The sequence below is a fragment of the Saimiri boliviensis genome, chromosome 16 (assembly GCF_048565385.1).
Source record: "Saimiri boliviensis isolate mSaiBol1 chromosome 16, mSaiBol1.pri, whole genome shotgun sequence".
Taxonomy (NCBI): domain Eukaryota; kingdom Metazoa; phylum Chordata; class Mammalia; order Primates; family Cebidae; genus Saimiri; species Saimiri boliviensis.
Window position 1 is genome coordinate 57,835,264 of NC_133464.1, and position 16,682 is coordinate 57,851,945.

General features: G+C 42.5%; 1 protein-coding gene across 6 annotated transcripts in view; it reads left to right on the plus strand.

Annotated features, from left to right (window-relative positions):
- Positions 1-6,608: 6,608 nt before the first annotated feature.
- NEK3 (NIMA related kinase 3) overlaps positions 6,609-16,682 on the plus strand; it is a 35,491-nt gene continuing 25,417 nt past the window's right edge. Inside the window, exons 1-7 of one of the 6 annotated variants that reach the window (XM_039473358.2) lie at positions 6,609-6,906; positions 10,139-10,311; positions 13,134-13,227; positions 13,315-13,412; positions 14,624-14,707; positions 16,151-16,218; positions 16,311-16,397. In XM_039473358.2, coding sequence (XP_039329292.1) covers positions 10,195-10,311; positions 13,134-13,227; positions 13,315-13,412; positions 14,624-14,707; positions 16,151-16,218; positions 16,311-16,397 — 548 coding nt within the window. In that variant the 5' untranslated portion in view covers positions 6,609-6,906; positions 10,139-10,194. Of the gene's footprint in view, positions 6,907-6,982; positions 10,312-13,133; positions 13,228-13,314; positions 13,413-14,623; positions 14,708-16,150; positions 16,219-16,310; positions 16,398-16,682 lie in introns of those variants that run through there. The other 5 variants (XM_039473359.2, XM_074387654.1, XM_074387655.1 and 2 more) reach the window with 5 other exon arrangements.

The window sequence follows — 16,682 nt, forward strand, 5'->3', positions numbered from 1 at the left end:
TGTTTTTGTCACTTTGCTTAATGGTATATTATCTTTTCAAAAATCATCAGTCTACTTATATAAACTTTACCTAATTTTTTTCACTTTAACAAAAACAGTAACTATGCTCTTTGGTTTTTTTTAATACTTTGAATGAAATCAAGCTTTGATACACTCTCAGCTTTTTAATATCCATACCATATAATTCATTTGTCTGTATAGCATAGCTTGAAATATCTCTCTGAAAGAGAACTCAAGATACAAACTGTGTTTGGACAAGTTTTTAGTTTTAGGTTTTTTTTCCCTTTAACTGAGGGAAAATCTGTCTCTAAACGGTCCTAGTTCTAACATTCAACCAGAGGTCTAACTGCTTTTCTGATGCTTAAGAACAGCTATTACATCTCTCCCCTAGCTTTGTTCCAAACTAAACATGTCCCAGGATGTGATACTGTGCATCAGCATCCAATAGAAATGTATCAGGGACCCCTCTCACAGGCCTGCTTGGATCTTCCCATGCATGCTAATAAAAAATCTTGAGTCTCTTCAAGGGAAATTCCAGGTACCTTAGCCTCAAAGAAGTAAATGAGCAGCCTGGAATAAGGACACAATGTTTAGTTCCCTATAAAAATGAAAGATCACATGTTGAGTTTTTTAGGAACGCAGATTCATGCCGGATGAAAAATCCCACCCACTGTCATGTGGACCTAAGATAAGGGGAAACAGGACTGAACCCTAACCACCATTCTTTGTGCTAGATTTCTTCTTAAGGGGCCTAGAAAGAATCATACCCACAAGCAAAACCGTAACATTCCTTTCTGTTGATCCTAAGTTTTTAGACGAAGCCCTACTTTAAACCATTGCAAAGCTCTGAATCTTCCTATAACCTGTAAGCCCCTGCTTCAAGATACTTACCTTTTTGGCTGAAACCAATGATAACCTCCATGTATTGATTTATGATTTTGCCTGTAACTTCCGCTTTCCTAAAGTGTACCCCTGCCATTAAAAACCCTTGCTTGTAAGCCATCAGGAAGCTTGGGTCCTTTTTTTTCCTTTTTAGACAGAGCCTTGCTCTTGTCACCCAGGCTGGAGTGCAGTGGTGTGATCACGCCTCACTGCAACCTCTGCCACTTGGGTTCAAGCAGTTTTCCTGCCTCAGCCTCCTGGGTAACTGGATTACAGGTGCCTGCCACCATGCCCAGCTAATTTTTGCACTTTTGGTAGAGATATGGTTTGACCATGTTGGCCAGACTGGTCTCAAACTCCTAAGCTCAGGTAATCGGCCTCCCAAAGTGCTGGGATTGCAGGCGTGAGCCACCAAGCCTGGTCTAGGACGCTTGGGTCTTAAGCTGCCCAGTTCTTGTTGCATACCCAATAATACCTCAGTTTCTCTCACTACAAATCCTGGCGACAGTGTCTGGCCTTCGCTGCACATTGGATGAGTGGATCCAAGTTTGATTTGGTGATGACCTACATTCCAAAATCTCAAGCTTTTCCCTTAAAAGTTTTGTGAGCTTGACTATGAATCTCATCTTTAGGAGAGGTAAAAAAGAGATAATCCCTGTAGTCATTTTGTGCCATGTTATCTGCCTGATTCCAGGTTGATTGGCCAGGAATGGTCACCTGACCCAAGCTGGACATGTCAGAGAACTTTCCATAGGAATTTGGAATCAAAATAGACCGTCTTTTTTTTAATGTAGTTAAATAGGTAAATATTATATAGTATGTAAATATGTGCTGGGTGACCAAATGAGGGTTGAAGAACAAAGGTCATCAGTCAACAGAAAAGACCATATAAATAAAACCGTGTATGTGTTTGTATATAAATGTTGTGGAGTTTGTTTTGCTTTATTAGCTATACATGGCACCATACCTTATGTATGGTTATGTAATTTGCTTTTTTTTTTTTTTTTTTTTTTCTAATTTACTAAGTCTTGGGGGAATTTCCATTTATGTAAATCAATGTAACATTAATTATGACTGCATGGGAATTTAATAAATACTACATTTCTTTTTTTTTTTTTTTTTTTTTGAGACAGAGTCTCACTCTGTCGCCAGGTGCTAGGCTGGAGTGCAGTGGCACAATCTCGGCTCACTGCAAACTCCGCCTCCCAGGTTCAAGTGATTCTCCTGCCTCAGCCTCCTAAGTAGCTGGGACTACAGGCGCACGCCACCACGCCCAGGTAATTTTTGTATTTTTAGCAGAGATGGGGTTTCACCATGTTGGCCAGGATGGTCTCGATCTCTTGACCTCGTGATCCACATTCCTCGACCTCCCAAAGTGCTGGTATTACAGGCTTGAGCCACCGCACCCTGCCCTAAATACTACATTTCAAATAGTGGGAGAAAGAATGGCAATGAGTTACCCATTTTGGGAACAAGAAATTTCAATCCCTGCCTCATAGCATTTGTAAAAATAAATTCCAGATAGAATAAATAAATTTAAGTAAGGATATTAGAAGGAAATATTAAATATGTTTGTTTTTGAGACAGGGTGTTACTCTGTTAGCCCAGACTGAAGTGCAGTGGTGCAATCACGGCTCACGACAGCCCGGACCTTCTTGGACTCGGGTGATTTATCTTTTGTAGAGATAGGGTTTTTCCATGTTGCCCAGACTAGTCTCAGACTCCTGAGCTCAAGTGATCTGCCCACCTCAGCCTCCCAAAGTGCTGGGATTACACGTGTGAGCCGCTGCACCCAGCCTAAAATATGTTTTTATCTTTAGAACAGGGAGGGCGTTCTTAATAAGACACCTTTAACACGGAAGGGTGTGGTAGAGCCCATGGACTTTAACATTAAAGCAAATAGCAGTAAGACTCTATAGGTACGATAGCAAGACATTCAGAGACCAGACTAGTGGGTGGCACCTGAGATCCTCAAGACTCCGTAAAAAAAAAAAAAAAAGTGGATGGTGAGCCTAGAATTTCATGCTCCAGGTATTTTTCAAGTTTAAGGGCAAAATATTTTCAAACAAGCAAGAAAGGATTCAGTTTGCCATTCATGAATTTATCTGAAACGAATCTTGAAGGTTTTATTCTAGTAAAATAAGTAAATCTAGCCAGGCATGGTGGCACATACCTAAAGCTCCATGTACTCAGTAGGCTGAGGCTGGAGAATCACTTGTCCTGGGAGTTCAAAGCAAGAGTACGCTATGATCATGCCTGTAAATAACCACTGTACTCCAGCCTGGGCAGCATAGCAAGACCCTGTCTCTTTAAAAAAAAAAAAAAAAAGGCCAGGCATGGTGGCTCAACCTGTAATGCTAGCTCTTTAGGAGGGTAAGGCAGCTGGATCACGAGGTCAGGAGATTGAGACCATTTTGGCTAACAGGGTGAATCTCATCTCTACTAAACAAAAAAACTAGCCAGGCGTGCTGGTACGCACCTGTACTCCCAACTACTTGGGAGGCTTGGGCAGGGGAATGCATTGAACTTTGCAGGTGGAGGTTGTGGTGAGCTGAGATTGCGCCACTGCACTCCAGCCTGGGTGACAGAGATTCCACTTCAAAAAAAAAAAAAAAGTAAGTCTGAGATTTTAAGAAAACTGTTAGCCATACCAAACCAAAGTTAAAAAGCCTAAGAAAGTCTATACAACTGTAGACTACAAAGCAGTTATACAGAATGGAAACTCGCAGTCATCTCAGAAGTGGCATTTTATTATTTCTAGTTACTGCCAGATATATTTCTGGATACCCCCAAAAGCTCCCCTGGCTGGGTATCCACAGCTTGGCAACCACTGCATAAAAAGGGAGCCAGACCTTCTCTCACCATCCCCTCTCCCCCACCCTCACCAGTCTCTTCTTCCTGAGTTACAGGTTGAACCTCCTGCAAAATATATGCTGGAGTCCTAATGTGCAGTACCTCAGAATGTGATCTTGTTTGGTAATACGGTTGTTGGAGATGTAATTAGTTAAGATGAGACCACACTGGGTTAGGGTGGTCCCTCAGTCTGATATGACTGGTGTCCTTACACAAGGGGAAATTTAGACTCAGAGACAGCACAGGTAACAGAAAGGCAATGTAAGGCTGGGTGCGGTGGCTACACCTGTAATCCCAGCACTTTGGGAGGCTGAGGTGGGTGGATCACGGGTTCAGGAGTTCCAGACCAGCCTGGCCAACGTGGTGAAACCCCGTCTCTACTGAAAATAAAAAAAAGTAGTAGGGTGTGGTGGTGCACGCCTGTAATCCCAGCTACTCAGGAGGTTGAGGCAGGAGAATCGCTTGAACCTGGGAGGCAGAGGTTGCAGTAAGCTGAACTCACGTCACAGTACTCCAGCCTGGGTGACAGAGCGAGACTCTGTCTCAAAAAAGTAAAAAAGAAAGAAAGATAGGCAATGTGAAGAGATACAGGGAGAAGGAGGCCATCAAGTACAGAAGCCTGGAACAGATCTTTTCCTTCCAGCCCTCAGATAAACCAACACTGTCAACGCCTTCATTTTGGACCTCTAGCCCCCAGAAATAGGAGATAATACAGTTGTTTAAACTACGGATTCAGCTTGTGGGACTTTGTTACAGCAGCCCTGGCAAACTAATACGCTGATGGAACAAGGGAAAGAGTCCCTTTCACGACTGCCAACGTTGGGTGGGAAAGAAAAGCATTAGGCACCTTTGTCATCTTCTCCTTCTCCCCTGATGCTCTGCTGAATTTAATCTCAGAAATTTGTGTCTGTTGCTCAGTTCCCAAGAGCAGCATTCTGGGTACAGGCATGAGTAGTAGTGTTTTGGTTTTTGTTGTTTTATTTTGTTTTGAGACAGAGTCTCGCTCTGTCACCCAGGCTGGAGTGCAGCGGCACCCTCTTGGCTTACCTCAACCTCCACCTCCCAGGTTCAAACGATTCTCCTGCCTCAGCTTCCGGAGTAGCTGGGACTATAGGCGTGTGCCACCAGGCCCGACTAATTTTTTTTGTATTTTTAGTAGAGCCGGGGTTTCACCATGTTAGCCAGGATGGTCTTGATCTACTGACCTTGTGATCTACCCTCCTCGGCCTCCCAAAATGCTAGGATTACAGGCATGAGCCAACATGCCCAGTCAGGATTTTTTGTGTGTGTGACGGAATCTCTCTCTGTCGCCCAGGCTGGAGTGCAGTGGCATGATCTCAGTCCACTGCAACCTCTGCGTCTCAGGTTCTAACGATTCTCCTGCCTCAGCCTCCTGTCTAGCTGGGATTACAGGCTCCTGCCACCATGCCCGGCTAATTTTTGTATTTTTAGTAGAGATGGGGTTTCACCATGTAGGCCAGGCTGGTCACAAACTCCTGACCTCAGGTGATCCACCCACCTCGGCTTCCCAGAGTGCTGGGATTACAGGTGTGAGCCACCGTGCCTGGCCTTGTTTGTTTTTAATTGAAACTAGCCTTTTTATAGAGTACAAAGAAAGGAGTGTAGATGTTGCAAATGTCGATTTGTAACATTTCCCTTCTCTTATCACCACACTACAGAATACTGACATATTAACTCTCACATGTGGAAGGAAGGAAGGCCATTGGAGCTGGCCAGAGCAAAGCCGTTTTGTTCCTGAATGCCATTTTACAACTGCCTGACTGCAGAATGTAATTGCTAATGTTGCAGACAAAATTGCTGCCACTTAATGAAAAGGACTTTATGCTGAGGACTGAACTTTTCCCAAACCCCTGAATCAAGGACTTTTGCCTAGAAACCAATGCACTGTCATGATAACACTTCATCTTTAAAGAAAATAGTGGGTTATGAATGAGTGAGAACTAACTTTTTATTTCCTTTAAAAACGCTACCCAAAAATAGCTGGTCAGGACACAATCCAAATGCTTCCGGAATCTGTGTTCCTTGAATTGCAATTCTAAGGCTGCCAATAAACTTCTTTCGTTGGATTTCAGTCTCTGTGACTCTGGTTGACACAGCAAGACTGTGTTTAAAAAACATAAAAAAATAAAAAATAATCAAGGTGTGTCAGTTGGACTGCTACTTCTGGAAACTCTAGGAGACAATTTTTTTTCTTTTCCTTTTCTAGCTTCTCCTCCTCCTTTTCTTCCATCTCCTTCTCCTTTTTCTTTTTCTTTTTTTTTTTTTTTTGAGACAGGGTCTCCCTCGCTCTTTCACCAAGGCTGGACTGCATTCGTGGGATTATGAGCCCTCCCCAGCTCTAGTGATCAGCTTGCCCCAGTCCCCAGAGCAGCTGGGACGACAGCGCCCGCTGTCATGTCTAGCTAATTTTTCTTAGAGACGGGAGTCTCACGATGTTGCTCAGGCTGATCTCCAATTCCTGGGCTCGAGGGCTCCTCTCCCACCTCTGCCTCCGAAAGCACTGGGATTGCAAGCATGAGACACTGTGCCTGCTCCTCCAGCTACTTGAGGCCAGCTGCATTCCTTGGCTGTTGCCCCTTCCTCTACCTTCAAATAGCTTTCCGATTCTCACTTTTTAGCGCCATTTTCCACTTTAGATACCCCTTGTAATTACATTGGGCCCACCCGAATACTCCACGAGCATCTCCCTATTTTAAAGTCAGCTGATTAGCAACCTTAATTCCATCTGCAATCTTACTCCCCTGTGCCAAGCAAGAGAACAAAGGCACAGGTTCCAAGGAGTAGGATGTGGACATCCTGAGGGATGGAGGTGGGGGGCATTATTCTGCCTTCCACACTTGCCCAAGGTCACGCAGCTAGTTAAGTGCTAACTAGCACTGAGTGCTGTGCCCGTGAAGCTTATGTACATAGGCTTTCACTTAAACTGCAGACAGAACTCGGCTACTTAGTGGGGGGCACTTTCCCTCAATGTTATTAGCATTGTTCCACTGCAACGTGGAACAGCAGCTCCGACGAGTCCGGGAACAGCGCCTCCCGCCAGACCCAGGCGGCTTCCTCCACCCACAACCCGAGAGACGACCCGCTGGGCCCGCCCCGCGGAAGCCGCCGGTTGCCTGGCCAAGGAGCGGACGAGAGTCTCGGGGGAAGCGGGTGAGTGGTCCCCACCCGGGCGGGCCGCCTCTGGAGCGAGGAGCGCGGCGCGTAGTCGCGGCGCGCGGCCTGGGGAACGGGGTGGCGCCGAGCGGGAGCGAGACGGAGACGCGCTCCGGGCGCTCGGCTGGGCCCCTCAGCTCCGCCCCGCGGTCTGGGCCGCTCGCCGCGAACCCGGGAGTCCCTCGACGCCTTGGGGTCTCGGCGCGGGGCGCAGTGGCGGCCGGATGCCTCCGAGGGCCGGGGAGCCAGCAAGGCGGAGCGGCTCTTCCGGGACAGAGGGGCCTCACGGGTGAGCGGGGCCACTGGGCTCCCCCTGGGTGCGGTTGCCAAGCGGGCGCCGGCCCTACGGGTTCTTCTCGCTGCCCGGAAAGAACCAGTGGGAACCGCAGCTGCAGCAAAAGAGAACTTAGCGCGGGGCTGGCCGAGCCAGAACAGGGCCTCAGACCGTCTTCCCGCGGATTCCGGGGCCAGGGTTTTTAAAGGGTACTTTGGCGGCAGGGAACTGAAACAATTGACCGGCTGTGAACGAGATCGCAGGAGCCTCTGCAACTCGGAGAGGTTTCGCGGGTTCCCAGGAAGGGGGTGGGGTCAGTTTCCTTTGCCTCCAAGTTTACACGAAATCCCTCTCGTAGGTATCCTAGCCTCTGTGTTAGAATAAGAAAACAACACAGTAACTTAGCCTGTGAGGTTAGAAGCAAGATGGAGTCAGTCATGCTAGATTTCTCCCATTATTTATAAATCCGCAAAGGTGGTTTCAGGGCACTTTCTGAACTTAGCCCATGTCTCACCGGTGATCCCAGTTCTGGGTGTTTGTAAATCACTTTATTAGGTTTTTAAATTATTGTTGCAGGCATGCGAAGGGGCCGATATACTTCTGCCACGTTCAGAGTGTATTCAGGTCTTGTCATGGTCATATGGGTATAATATTGAGTAACAGGCAGATGTGAACAGAAAACATCAAATGTGGTTTTCAGCCAAGAAGTCTGGTTGCTCTTATTTTTCAGTTACTCTCCATTGCACAGAATAAAGCCCCAAAGAAATGAAGAATAACATGAAACTTGGCTTCCATGTGAAATCGTGTAATGGCAGGTGTTAGAATAATGGTAAAAGGGCTTGTTTCTCTATATACACTCAAAGACCTCATCATTCTTTGAAAAAAATTGTTTCGAAGACAACGTGTATGATTTGGTTATATGAAGAGATTATTTCTAGGATTTCCTAGTAATTCTGTGATAAGCAAGAATGCAACCCGCAGTTTTACAGGTCACTGTAGTAGAGGTTTTAGTTTGATTTTTGCTTTGGCTGTCATGCTCTTTCTGCCTTATAATTCTTTGTGATAAGATTAGAAGACGAACACTATAAGCTTTTTGAAAAATCAGGTAAATTCATTCGTGTTTTTCTTGCAATGAAAAAGAATGCATCACTTTTTTCTTTTTCTTTTTCTTTTTTTTTTTTTTTTTTTTGAGACAGAGTCTCATTCTGTTGTGCAGGCTGGAGTGCAGTGGCATGATCTTGGCTCACTGCAACCTCTGCCTCCCGGATTCAAGCTATTCTCCTACCTCAGCCTCCCGAGTAGCTGGAACTATAGGTGCAAGCCACCACACCCAGCTAATTTTTGTATTTTTAGTAGAGATGGGGTTTCAACATGTTGGTCTGGCTGGTCTTGAACTCCTGACCTTGTGAAGAATGCATCACTTTTCTAAGGTTTTAATAATCATAATAATCATAATATTCAGTACCTTCTGTGTACCAGGCAAAGTGTTAGGAAAGTTTTATCCATTGTCTCTTATGTGCTAAGCAGTCCTACTAGCTGCTTCATCGTGGAAATATAGATGAGACAACTCCAACTGTTTGTTTAACATCTCTCTTGACTCCCAGGAGCCTCTAGCTTGGCATGTCCAAAATGAAACACATGTCTCTCTTCTCCCCATGTTTTGCCCCACCCTGCAGCACTCCCACTGCCAGAAAAATCAGACAAACAAAAAAACACCCACATAACCATTGCGCCTTTCCTCTTAGGGAGTGCCAGAAACCATCCAGTTCATGCCAGAAAACTGGGAGTCAACCTTGCCCCTTCTCTGCTTAACCCCATAAATCTGACACCAAGAATCCTGTCAACTCCTCTTACATCTTTCCTTGCCATTTATTCCGGCCCCACTGCCTCCACCCTATTCCATTTCGTTATTTTCCTGTCTTTTCTATTGTTGAAATCTTCTTACTGGCCTAGCCTCTGAGCTGGCCTTCCTGCCTCTCCTCCACTGGTCCATTGAATCTGCCATCAGAGTGAATGTTTCTTCTAATATGCAAATATGATTATATTGCGTTCTTGGTTAACTGCTTCAGCAGCCTGTTACATTCTTTCAGTTTCTTGAACTGAATGTAGTCTCTTTAGCTCTTAAATATGCAATTTCTTCTTTCTTGAATATTGTTTTCCTCCTCTTTGTCTAGCCAACTTTCATTCCTCCTTTAGGCTTCAGCTTAAATAGCCTACATTTGTTGAGGTTTATGCTTGTCTCTCTGCATGGGATGTCCACGGTGGCAGGGACTATGAGAGATTTGTTCAGACTATAACACCTGACTCAGAGTTGGTGCTCAGTGTCTACCTGTTGAATGAACGGTATAGGGGAGAAAAAACATTTTTTCTCTACCCTCTTAGGTTCAGTGGCTAGGTCCTGCAAGATAAACAGATGAGAGAGATATTAACAGGAAAAAAGGTTTATACATAAATGTAAAGAAGTGGTTAAACCAGGGGGCTCATATGCCATTTTCACAACGAGTAAAAATTGTGGAGGAGTAACTAGACAAAGGTAGGGGAATGCTTCTTGGGTAAATTGTAGGAAGGTAAATATATTGGAAGCTAGCAGAAGATAAGGGTTATTCAGTAAGGTTTGTTATGTGGACTCAAGTTGATGCCTTCCCCAATCGTAAGGGTTGCTCTCCTTTTCCTCGTACTGGAGAGGAAGACACATTGACAAATGGATATTTATTACCTATACACAGGAAAATTTATACCCTGCATTTGTACAAAAAAGGGACAGCAAAGAGCCAATTGGTTTCAGCTCAAACCAGTTCTTACCCAAAAGTGGCATATTTAGGGAGGGCATAAGCTGATCCTCCTCAAAAGGAACAAGTTGCTTGTTTCTTATCATGATTATGAGAGTGACTTTGAATTAATTTCTGCTTTTTGAAAGTATGTTTAATTCTCAGCTGTTTCTGCTTTTGAATGCAGTTTGGGAGAGCCCATGTGACTGTGCAAGCGGAGCCCAGCTGTGTGGATGCCCCAGCATGGATGACTACATGGTCCTGAGAGAGATTGGGGAGGGCTCCTTCGGCAGAGCTCTTTTGGTTCAGCACAAAAGCAGTAATCAGATGTTTGCCATGAAAGAAATAAGGCTTCCCAAGGTTGCTACTAAAGAAATTAGCTCACTTTGAAAGTAAACAGGCAATTTGTATAAAAGAATAAGTTTTTTTGCCAGGCATGGTGGCTCACACCGGTAATCCCAGCACTTTGGGAGGTGGAGGCGGATAGATCACCTAGGTCAGGAGTTTGAGACCAGTGTAGCCAACATGGGGAAAACCGTCTCTAGTAAAAATAATTTTAAAAAATTAGCCAGGTGTGGTGGTATGCACCTGTAGTCCCAGCTATTTGGGAGGCTGAGGCAGGAGAATTGCCCAAACCTGGGAGGCAGAGGTTGCAATGAGCCAAGATCACGCCACTGCACTCCAGCCTTGGTGACAAAGCGAGACTGTAAATAAATAAATAAATTTCTGAGATTTAACAGGGAATTTCTCCTTCATGCAAAAGATGTAATTGGTTTATTCATTAGCTTTACGAGGGCTCAATACATTATATGTGGTTCTTAGGATACTGTGATTAACAATGGGAGAAAAATAGTAAGAGTTTTGGTGGTGATTATTGATAACTTTATTTGAGCGAACAGTTTGTAATAATTTCCACTTTTGTATACCTAATGGTGTAGGAAATCCTTGGCAAAGCAACTTAGGTGCAATATTAATGGAAAAGGATCATAAAAATACAATGAAGAACAAATGCTAACCTTTGGTACTAGGAAATCTACTCTGTGGATCAGTTTATAGATTTTATTTCCTTGTAGACTATTACTGTGTATCATAGTTGTCCTATGAAATAATTCATTAAATGGAGACCATGTAATAATATTTTGGATCAATTTTTAAAAATACATTCTAATAAAGTTCTCAGAGTGCTGGGTATTTTTTTTCCCACTGTATTCTTGACTTCCTTCAGTGATTTTCAGACTTGAGTGGGCATCATAACCATCTGGAGGGCTCGTTAAAACACTGATCCTTGTCCTCCACCCACAGGCTTACGACTGATTATGTCCAGGTGGGCATAATTTTATTTTATTTTACAGAATTTGCATTTTTAGCAAGTTCCCAGTTCGCGCTGCTGCTGCTGCTGGTCTGAGAACCCTTGTGTTACTACACAATCAATGGCAGTTTCTTTTCTTTCTTTTTTTAAATTTATAGAAGGGGTCTTGCTCTGTGGCCCAGACTGGAGTGTAGTGGCACGATCATAGCTCAGTGAAGCTCGAAGTCCTGGGTTCAAGTGATCTTCCTACCTCAGCCTCTTCAGTGGCGGGGACATTGGGTGTAGGTGTAGTATAGTCCCAGCCACTGGGGAGTGTAGCCACCACACCCAGATAACCATGGCAATTTCTTTTTTCTTTTCTTTTCTTTCTTTCTTTTTTTTTTTTTGAGACAGCATTTTGCTCTTGTTGCCCAGCCTCAAGTGCAATGGCATGGTCTTGGGTCACTGCAACCTCTGCCACCCGGTTCAAGGGATTCTCCTGCCTCAGCCTCCCGAATGCCGGAATTACAGTCATGCACTACCATGCCCGGTTAATTTTTTTTTTTTTTTTTGAGATGGAGTTTTTTGCTCTTGTTACCCAGGCTGGAGTGCAATGGCGTGATCTCGGCTCACCGCAACCTCCGCCTCCTGGGTTCAGGCAATTCTCCTGCCTCAGCCTCCTGAGTAGCTGGGATTACAGGCACGTGCCACCATGCCCAGCTAATTTTTTGTATTTTTAGTAGAGACGTGGTTTCACCATGTTGACCAGGATGGTCTCGATCTCTCGACCTCGTGATCCACCCGCCTCAGCCTCCCAAAGTGCTGGGATTACAAGCTTGAGCCACCGCGCCCAGCCTAATTTTATATTTTTAGTAGACATGGAGTTTCTCCATGTTGGTCAAGGTGGTATCAAACTCCCAATCTCGGGTGATCTGCCCACCTCAGCCTCCTGAAGTGCTGGGATTACAGGTGTGAGCCACTGTGCCTGGCCAGCAATTTCTTGATAGTAAGATAAATCACTTAGAATTTCATTCTTATAGAATAAGTTAGGGATAAACAGTTTTGGAAACTTACTTTGCATGCCATCTTTGTTCATCTTTGATGCAGTGATACACCAGCATATTCTTTTTTTATTTGGACCAGTCGACTCATAAGTGATGCAGACCGTCAAAACATGAAATCCCCCCTTTTTTTCTTTTACAATTAAAAAAATTTCTTTTTCTTTTTTCTTTTTTTTTTTTTTTTTTTTTTTTTTTTGAGACGGAGTTTCGCTCTTGTTACCCAGGCTGGAGTGCAATGGCGTGATCTCGGCTCACCGCAACCTCCGCCTCCTGGGTTCAGGCAATTCTCCTGCCTCAGCCTCCTAAGTATCTGGGATTACAGGCACGCGCCACCATGCCCAGCTAGTTTTATTGTATATTTAGTAGAGACGGGGTTTCACCATGTTGACCAGGATGGTCTTGATCTTTCGACCTCGTGATCCACCCGCCTCGGCCTCCCAAAGTGCTGGGATTACAGGCCTGAGCCACCGCGCCCGGCCCTTTTTCTTTTTTCTATATTACAAGTCATCAAGCAAAAGGTATAGTATTTTTGATGGTACACTGGCTCTGTAAGTCAGATAATGCTTAGGCTGATATTAAAACTAACATTCTGACTGTGTAAGAAATGAAAAAAGAGAATAAAAATACAATGAAGGGCTCAGCTCAAGCACGAAAATATACCCAGAATTGAAAAATCACCAGGCATTTTTTTTGTCATTTGACAAACTTAAGTTGAGCCAAAGTATTATAAAACTGGATCTAGCATTGAAATACCATATAAACTATATTATTGTAAAGTTATCTATTTTAAAATGCAGTATTAAATTTATGCTTTTTAAAAATGTTTTTTCTAGTCTTTCTCCAATACACAGAATTCTAGGAAGGAGGCTGTTCTTTTAGCCAAAATGAAACACCCCAATATTGTTGCCTTCAAAGAATGTTTTGAAGGTAAATACGAATTCCCCCAGATATGTGCATTTCTGAAATTGATTTGTAGCCACTACAGCTTTTCTAAAGAGCCTGTGTCTGTTTTAGCTGAAGGACACTTGTATATTGTGATGGAATACTGTGATGGAGGGGATCTAATGCAAAAGATTAAACAGCAAAAAGGAAAGTTATTTCCTGAAGACATGGTAAGAGATTGACTTACATAGTTTCTCTCAAGGTGTAGAAGCCACTTTTCTTATAAAGTTTGTATAAGTTAAAAGCATTGATATCTGTAATTACTCGAGAAGGTAGATAGAAATGACTGATTTCTGCATTGGTGTTACCACTTAGTGTCCTCAGAATACCACTGCCTGAAATGGTTTTAGGAAGTAAAATCTATAGGTTATAAATTATTAAGGAATAAAACTTGCATGTTTAGAATAATTTCAAGGTTGTGTCATCAAATTTTGTACTAGATATTTAAAATCTTGATTTTTATCATACAGAAATTTTAGAAAGCAAGTGTATTTTATTTTGTATACTAAAACATCAGAAGAATGAAGCTTGCCATTTCTGTTTCTTGGGAGTACCTATCCTCAATCTTTTTCCTTCTAAAGCTTGAAGTGGTCCCTTCAGTCTAAGACTGGCTGCCTTTTTAGTGGAAAATTGCATACTAAATATTTTTAAATGAATTGGCTATGGAAAACATTTAAATTGCTCCAGTGAGGCTTAGTTTGATTTAGGTTATAGCATGTTATAAAAGTATGTAAATAAATGTAAGTAAGTATTCTTTATTTAGAAATTGTATTGTTACAAATATGGGTTCCATAGAGGGAAGTCAGCCTTGGCTTCAGCTGGAAGAATCTCCATAGCAAAAGTGAAAACAAAAATCAGTTTGACATTTGACATTTAATTGTTGGCCCCCAAAACACCTACAAATTCTGGGTACTGTTGACCTTGGATTTGTAAGTAGGAGCTATGGACCTCGAAGCTTTATTTATAATATAATGAAATCTTTTAATGTTACCCTATGGATATTCTGCAAAAGTAAATGAAAATCCAACATAATGATTACACTAGAAAAGCTGTAGTGTATTTCTTATTGTTGAACTACTTTTATATAAGCATTTAAGAAATACTTTTATTTGGTTGAATATAAGAAAACTATAGTGGTAGTTTTACTAAAATAAATTGCTGTTTGGATCATGCATAAGATGATGGAATATGGGAATCACAGCTTTTCTGAATTTCTCGAAGTAACACTGAATCTTAGTTGAACTACGTAACTTACAGCATTCTGTTCTCACATTATGTATAATTCTGGTCGACTAAGGCCAAGAGATAATTCTTTGGAATTTTAGGTTAACATGAGCAAGTTACTGCATTTTTGAAGATTTTGCATACCTTTTCCTTACAGATACTTAATTGGTTTACCCAAATGTGCCTTGGAGTAAATCACATTCACAAGAAACGTGTGCTACATAGAGATATCAAGTCCAAGGTGAGTGGAGTACATTTTTGGGCTGAAAAACAATATAGGCTGGGTGTGGTGGCTCATGCCTGTAATCCCAGCGCTTTGGGAGGCTGAGGAGGGCAGATCATGAGGTCAGGAGGTGGAGACCAGCCTGATCAACATGGTGAAACCCCATTTTTACTAAAAATACAAAAATTAGCCAGGCACGGTGACATACTTCTATAGTCCCATTTACTCAGGAGGCTGAGGCGGGAGAATTTCTTGAACCTAGAAGGCGTAGGTTTCAGTGAGCCAAGATTGCATCACTGCACTCCAGCCTGGGCGACAGAGTGAGACTCTGTCTCAAAAAAAAAAAAAAGGAAAAAGAAAAAAAAAACCTGTCAGCCTAATATTTATTTATTTAATTTTTGAATGAAAATTTCCCCCACCTTTATTAAAATATAATTGACAAAAATTATATATATATATATGTTGTACACATGATGTTGCATATATTTATATATATGTAAACACATTGTAAAATTATTAAATCAAGGTAATTAATATACCTCTATCACCTCACATACTTATTATTTTTTTGTGGTGAGGACATTTAAGATCTAATCTCAGCACTTTTTAAGTATTCTGTGCATTATTATTAACTATAGTCACTATGTTGTACAGCAAATCACTGGAACTTACTTGTCCTAACTGAAACTTTGTACTCTTTGACTTAATATTTATACTTACCAAATAAGGTAATACCTGAGAAAGTCATTGAAATCTCTGTAGTAGTACAGTCATGCATCACTTAACGACAGGGAGAGAAGTACTCAGAAATGCATCGTAAAGTGATTTTGTCGTGTGAACATCATAGAGTGCACTTACACAAACCCAGATGGTATAGCCTACTACACCTAGGCTTTAGAGTGTAGCCTGTTGCTTCTAGGCTACAAACCTGTACAGCATGTTACTGTACTGAATTCCTTGGGCGATTGTAATACAATGCTAACTATTTATGTATTTAAACAGAAAAAGTACAATAAAAATACGGTATTATAGTCTTATGGGACCACTGATACATATGCCATCCATTGTTGACTGAAATGCGGCACCTGACTGTGTGTGTTAATGTGTCCTTAGCTCTCTTTTAGTGACCGCTTGCTAAGCCCATGTGTTCTCAGATGGACAAGGGCTGACATCTGGGCCTGCCATGTGGCATCACCCTGACACAGGTTCTCACTGGGTAGATTGGGTCTGCTGATACAACCTAAAACTTGCTTGTCAGATTTCGAAGCACTCATCTGAGTTTCCAAACAGGGGAATGTGTAGCTGTCAAGAGGGGATCTTGGTGTTTTGTGCTTCACTCTGGGACTTAGCTGTCAGCATTTCTACCCTTAATCTCCATCATCAGCAGGCTTTGGAAGACACCTTATCTGCCTCGTGTTTGTTGATGGAAAACATAATCTGAGTTCTTCTTTTTAAATGCAGAATATCTTCCTCACTCAAAATGGAAAAGTGAAATTGGGAGACTTTGGATCTGCCCGTCTTCTCTCTACGTATGTATCTCTGTTCTATCGTAGTGACAGTAATCAGAATATCCATTTTCAGGAATGCTCTGTAATCATTCTTTGCCTTCTTATGATTTTAGTCCGATGGCATTTGCTTGTACATATGTGGGAACACCTTATTATGTGCCTCCAGAAATTTGGGAAAACCTGCCTTATAACAATAAAAGGTGAGTGGTGCATATCTGATGCAAGGGTGCCCATTTGGTGACAGGCATTGTAGCCTGCAAATGTTGCTACACTCTGACGTCACTTCAAAGCAGATGCATGGGTCATTTGATTTCTGAAAAGTATATCTGAAGGCAGTGTGGAATCTATATTGCTAATCTATATTGCGAGGGTGCTAGATGAAAGTAATAGTTTTCCAATTTTATTAATTATAGTTGAGAGGAGCAAATGCTGAAAAAAAGGCTAGTCATCTCTAGGATGGTATGAATTATATCAGTGGTTCCCTG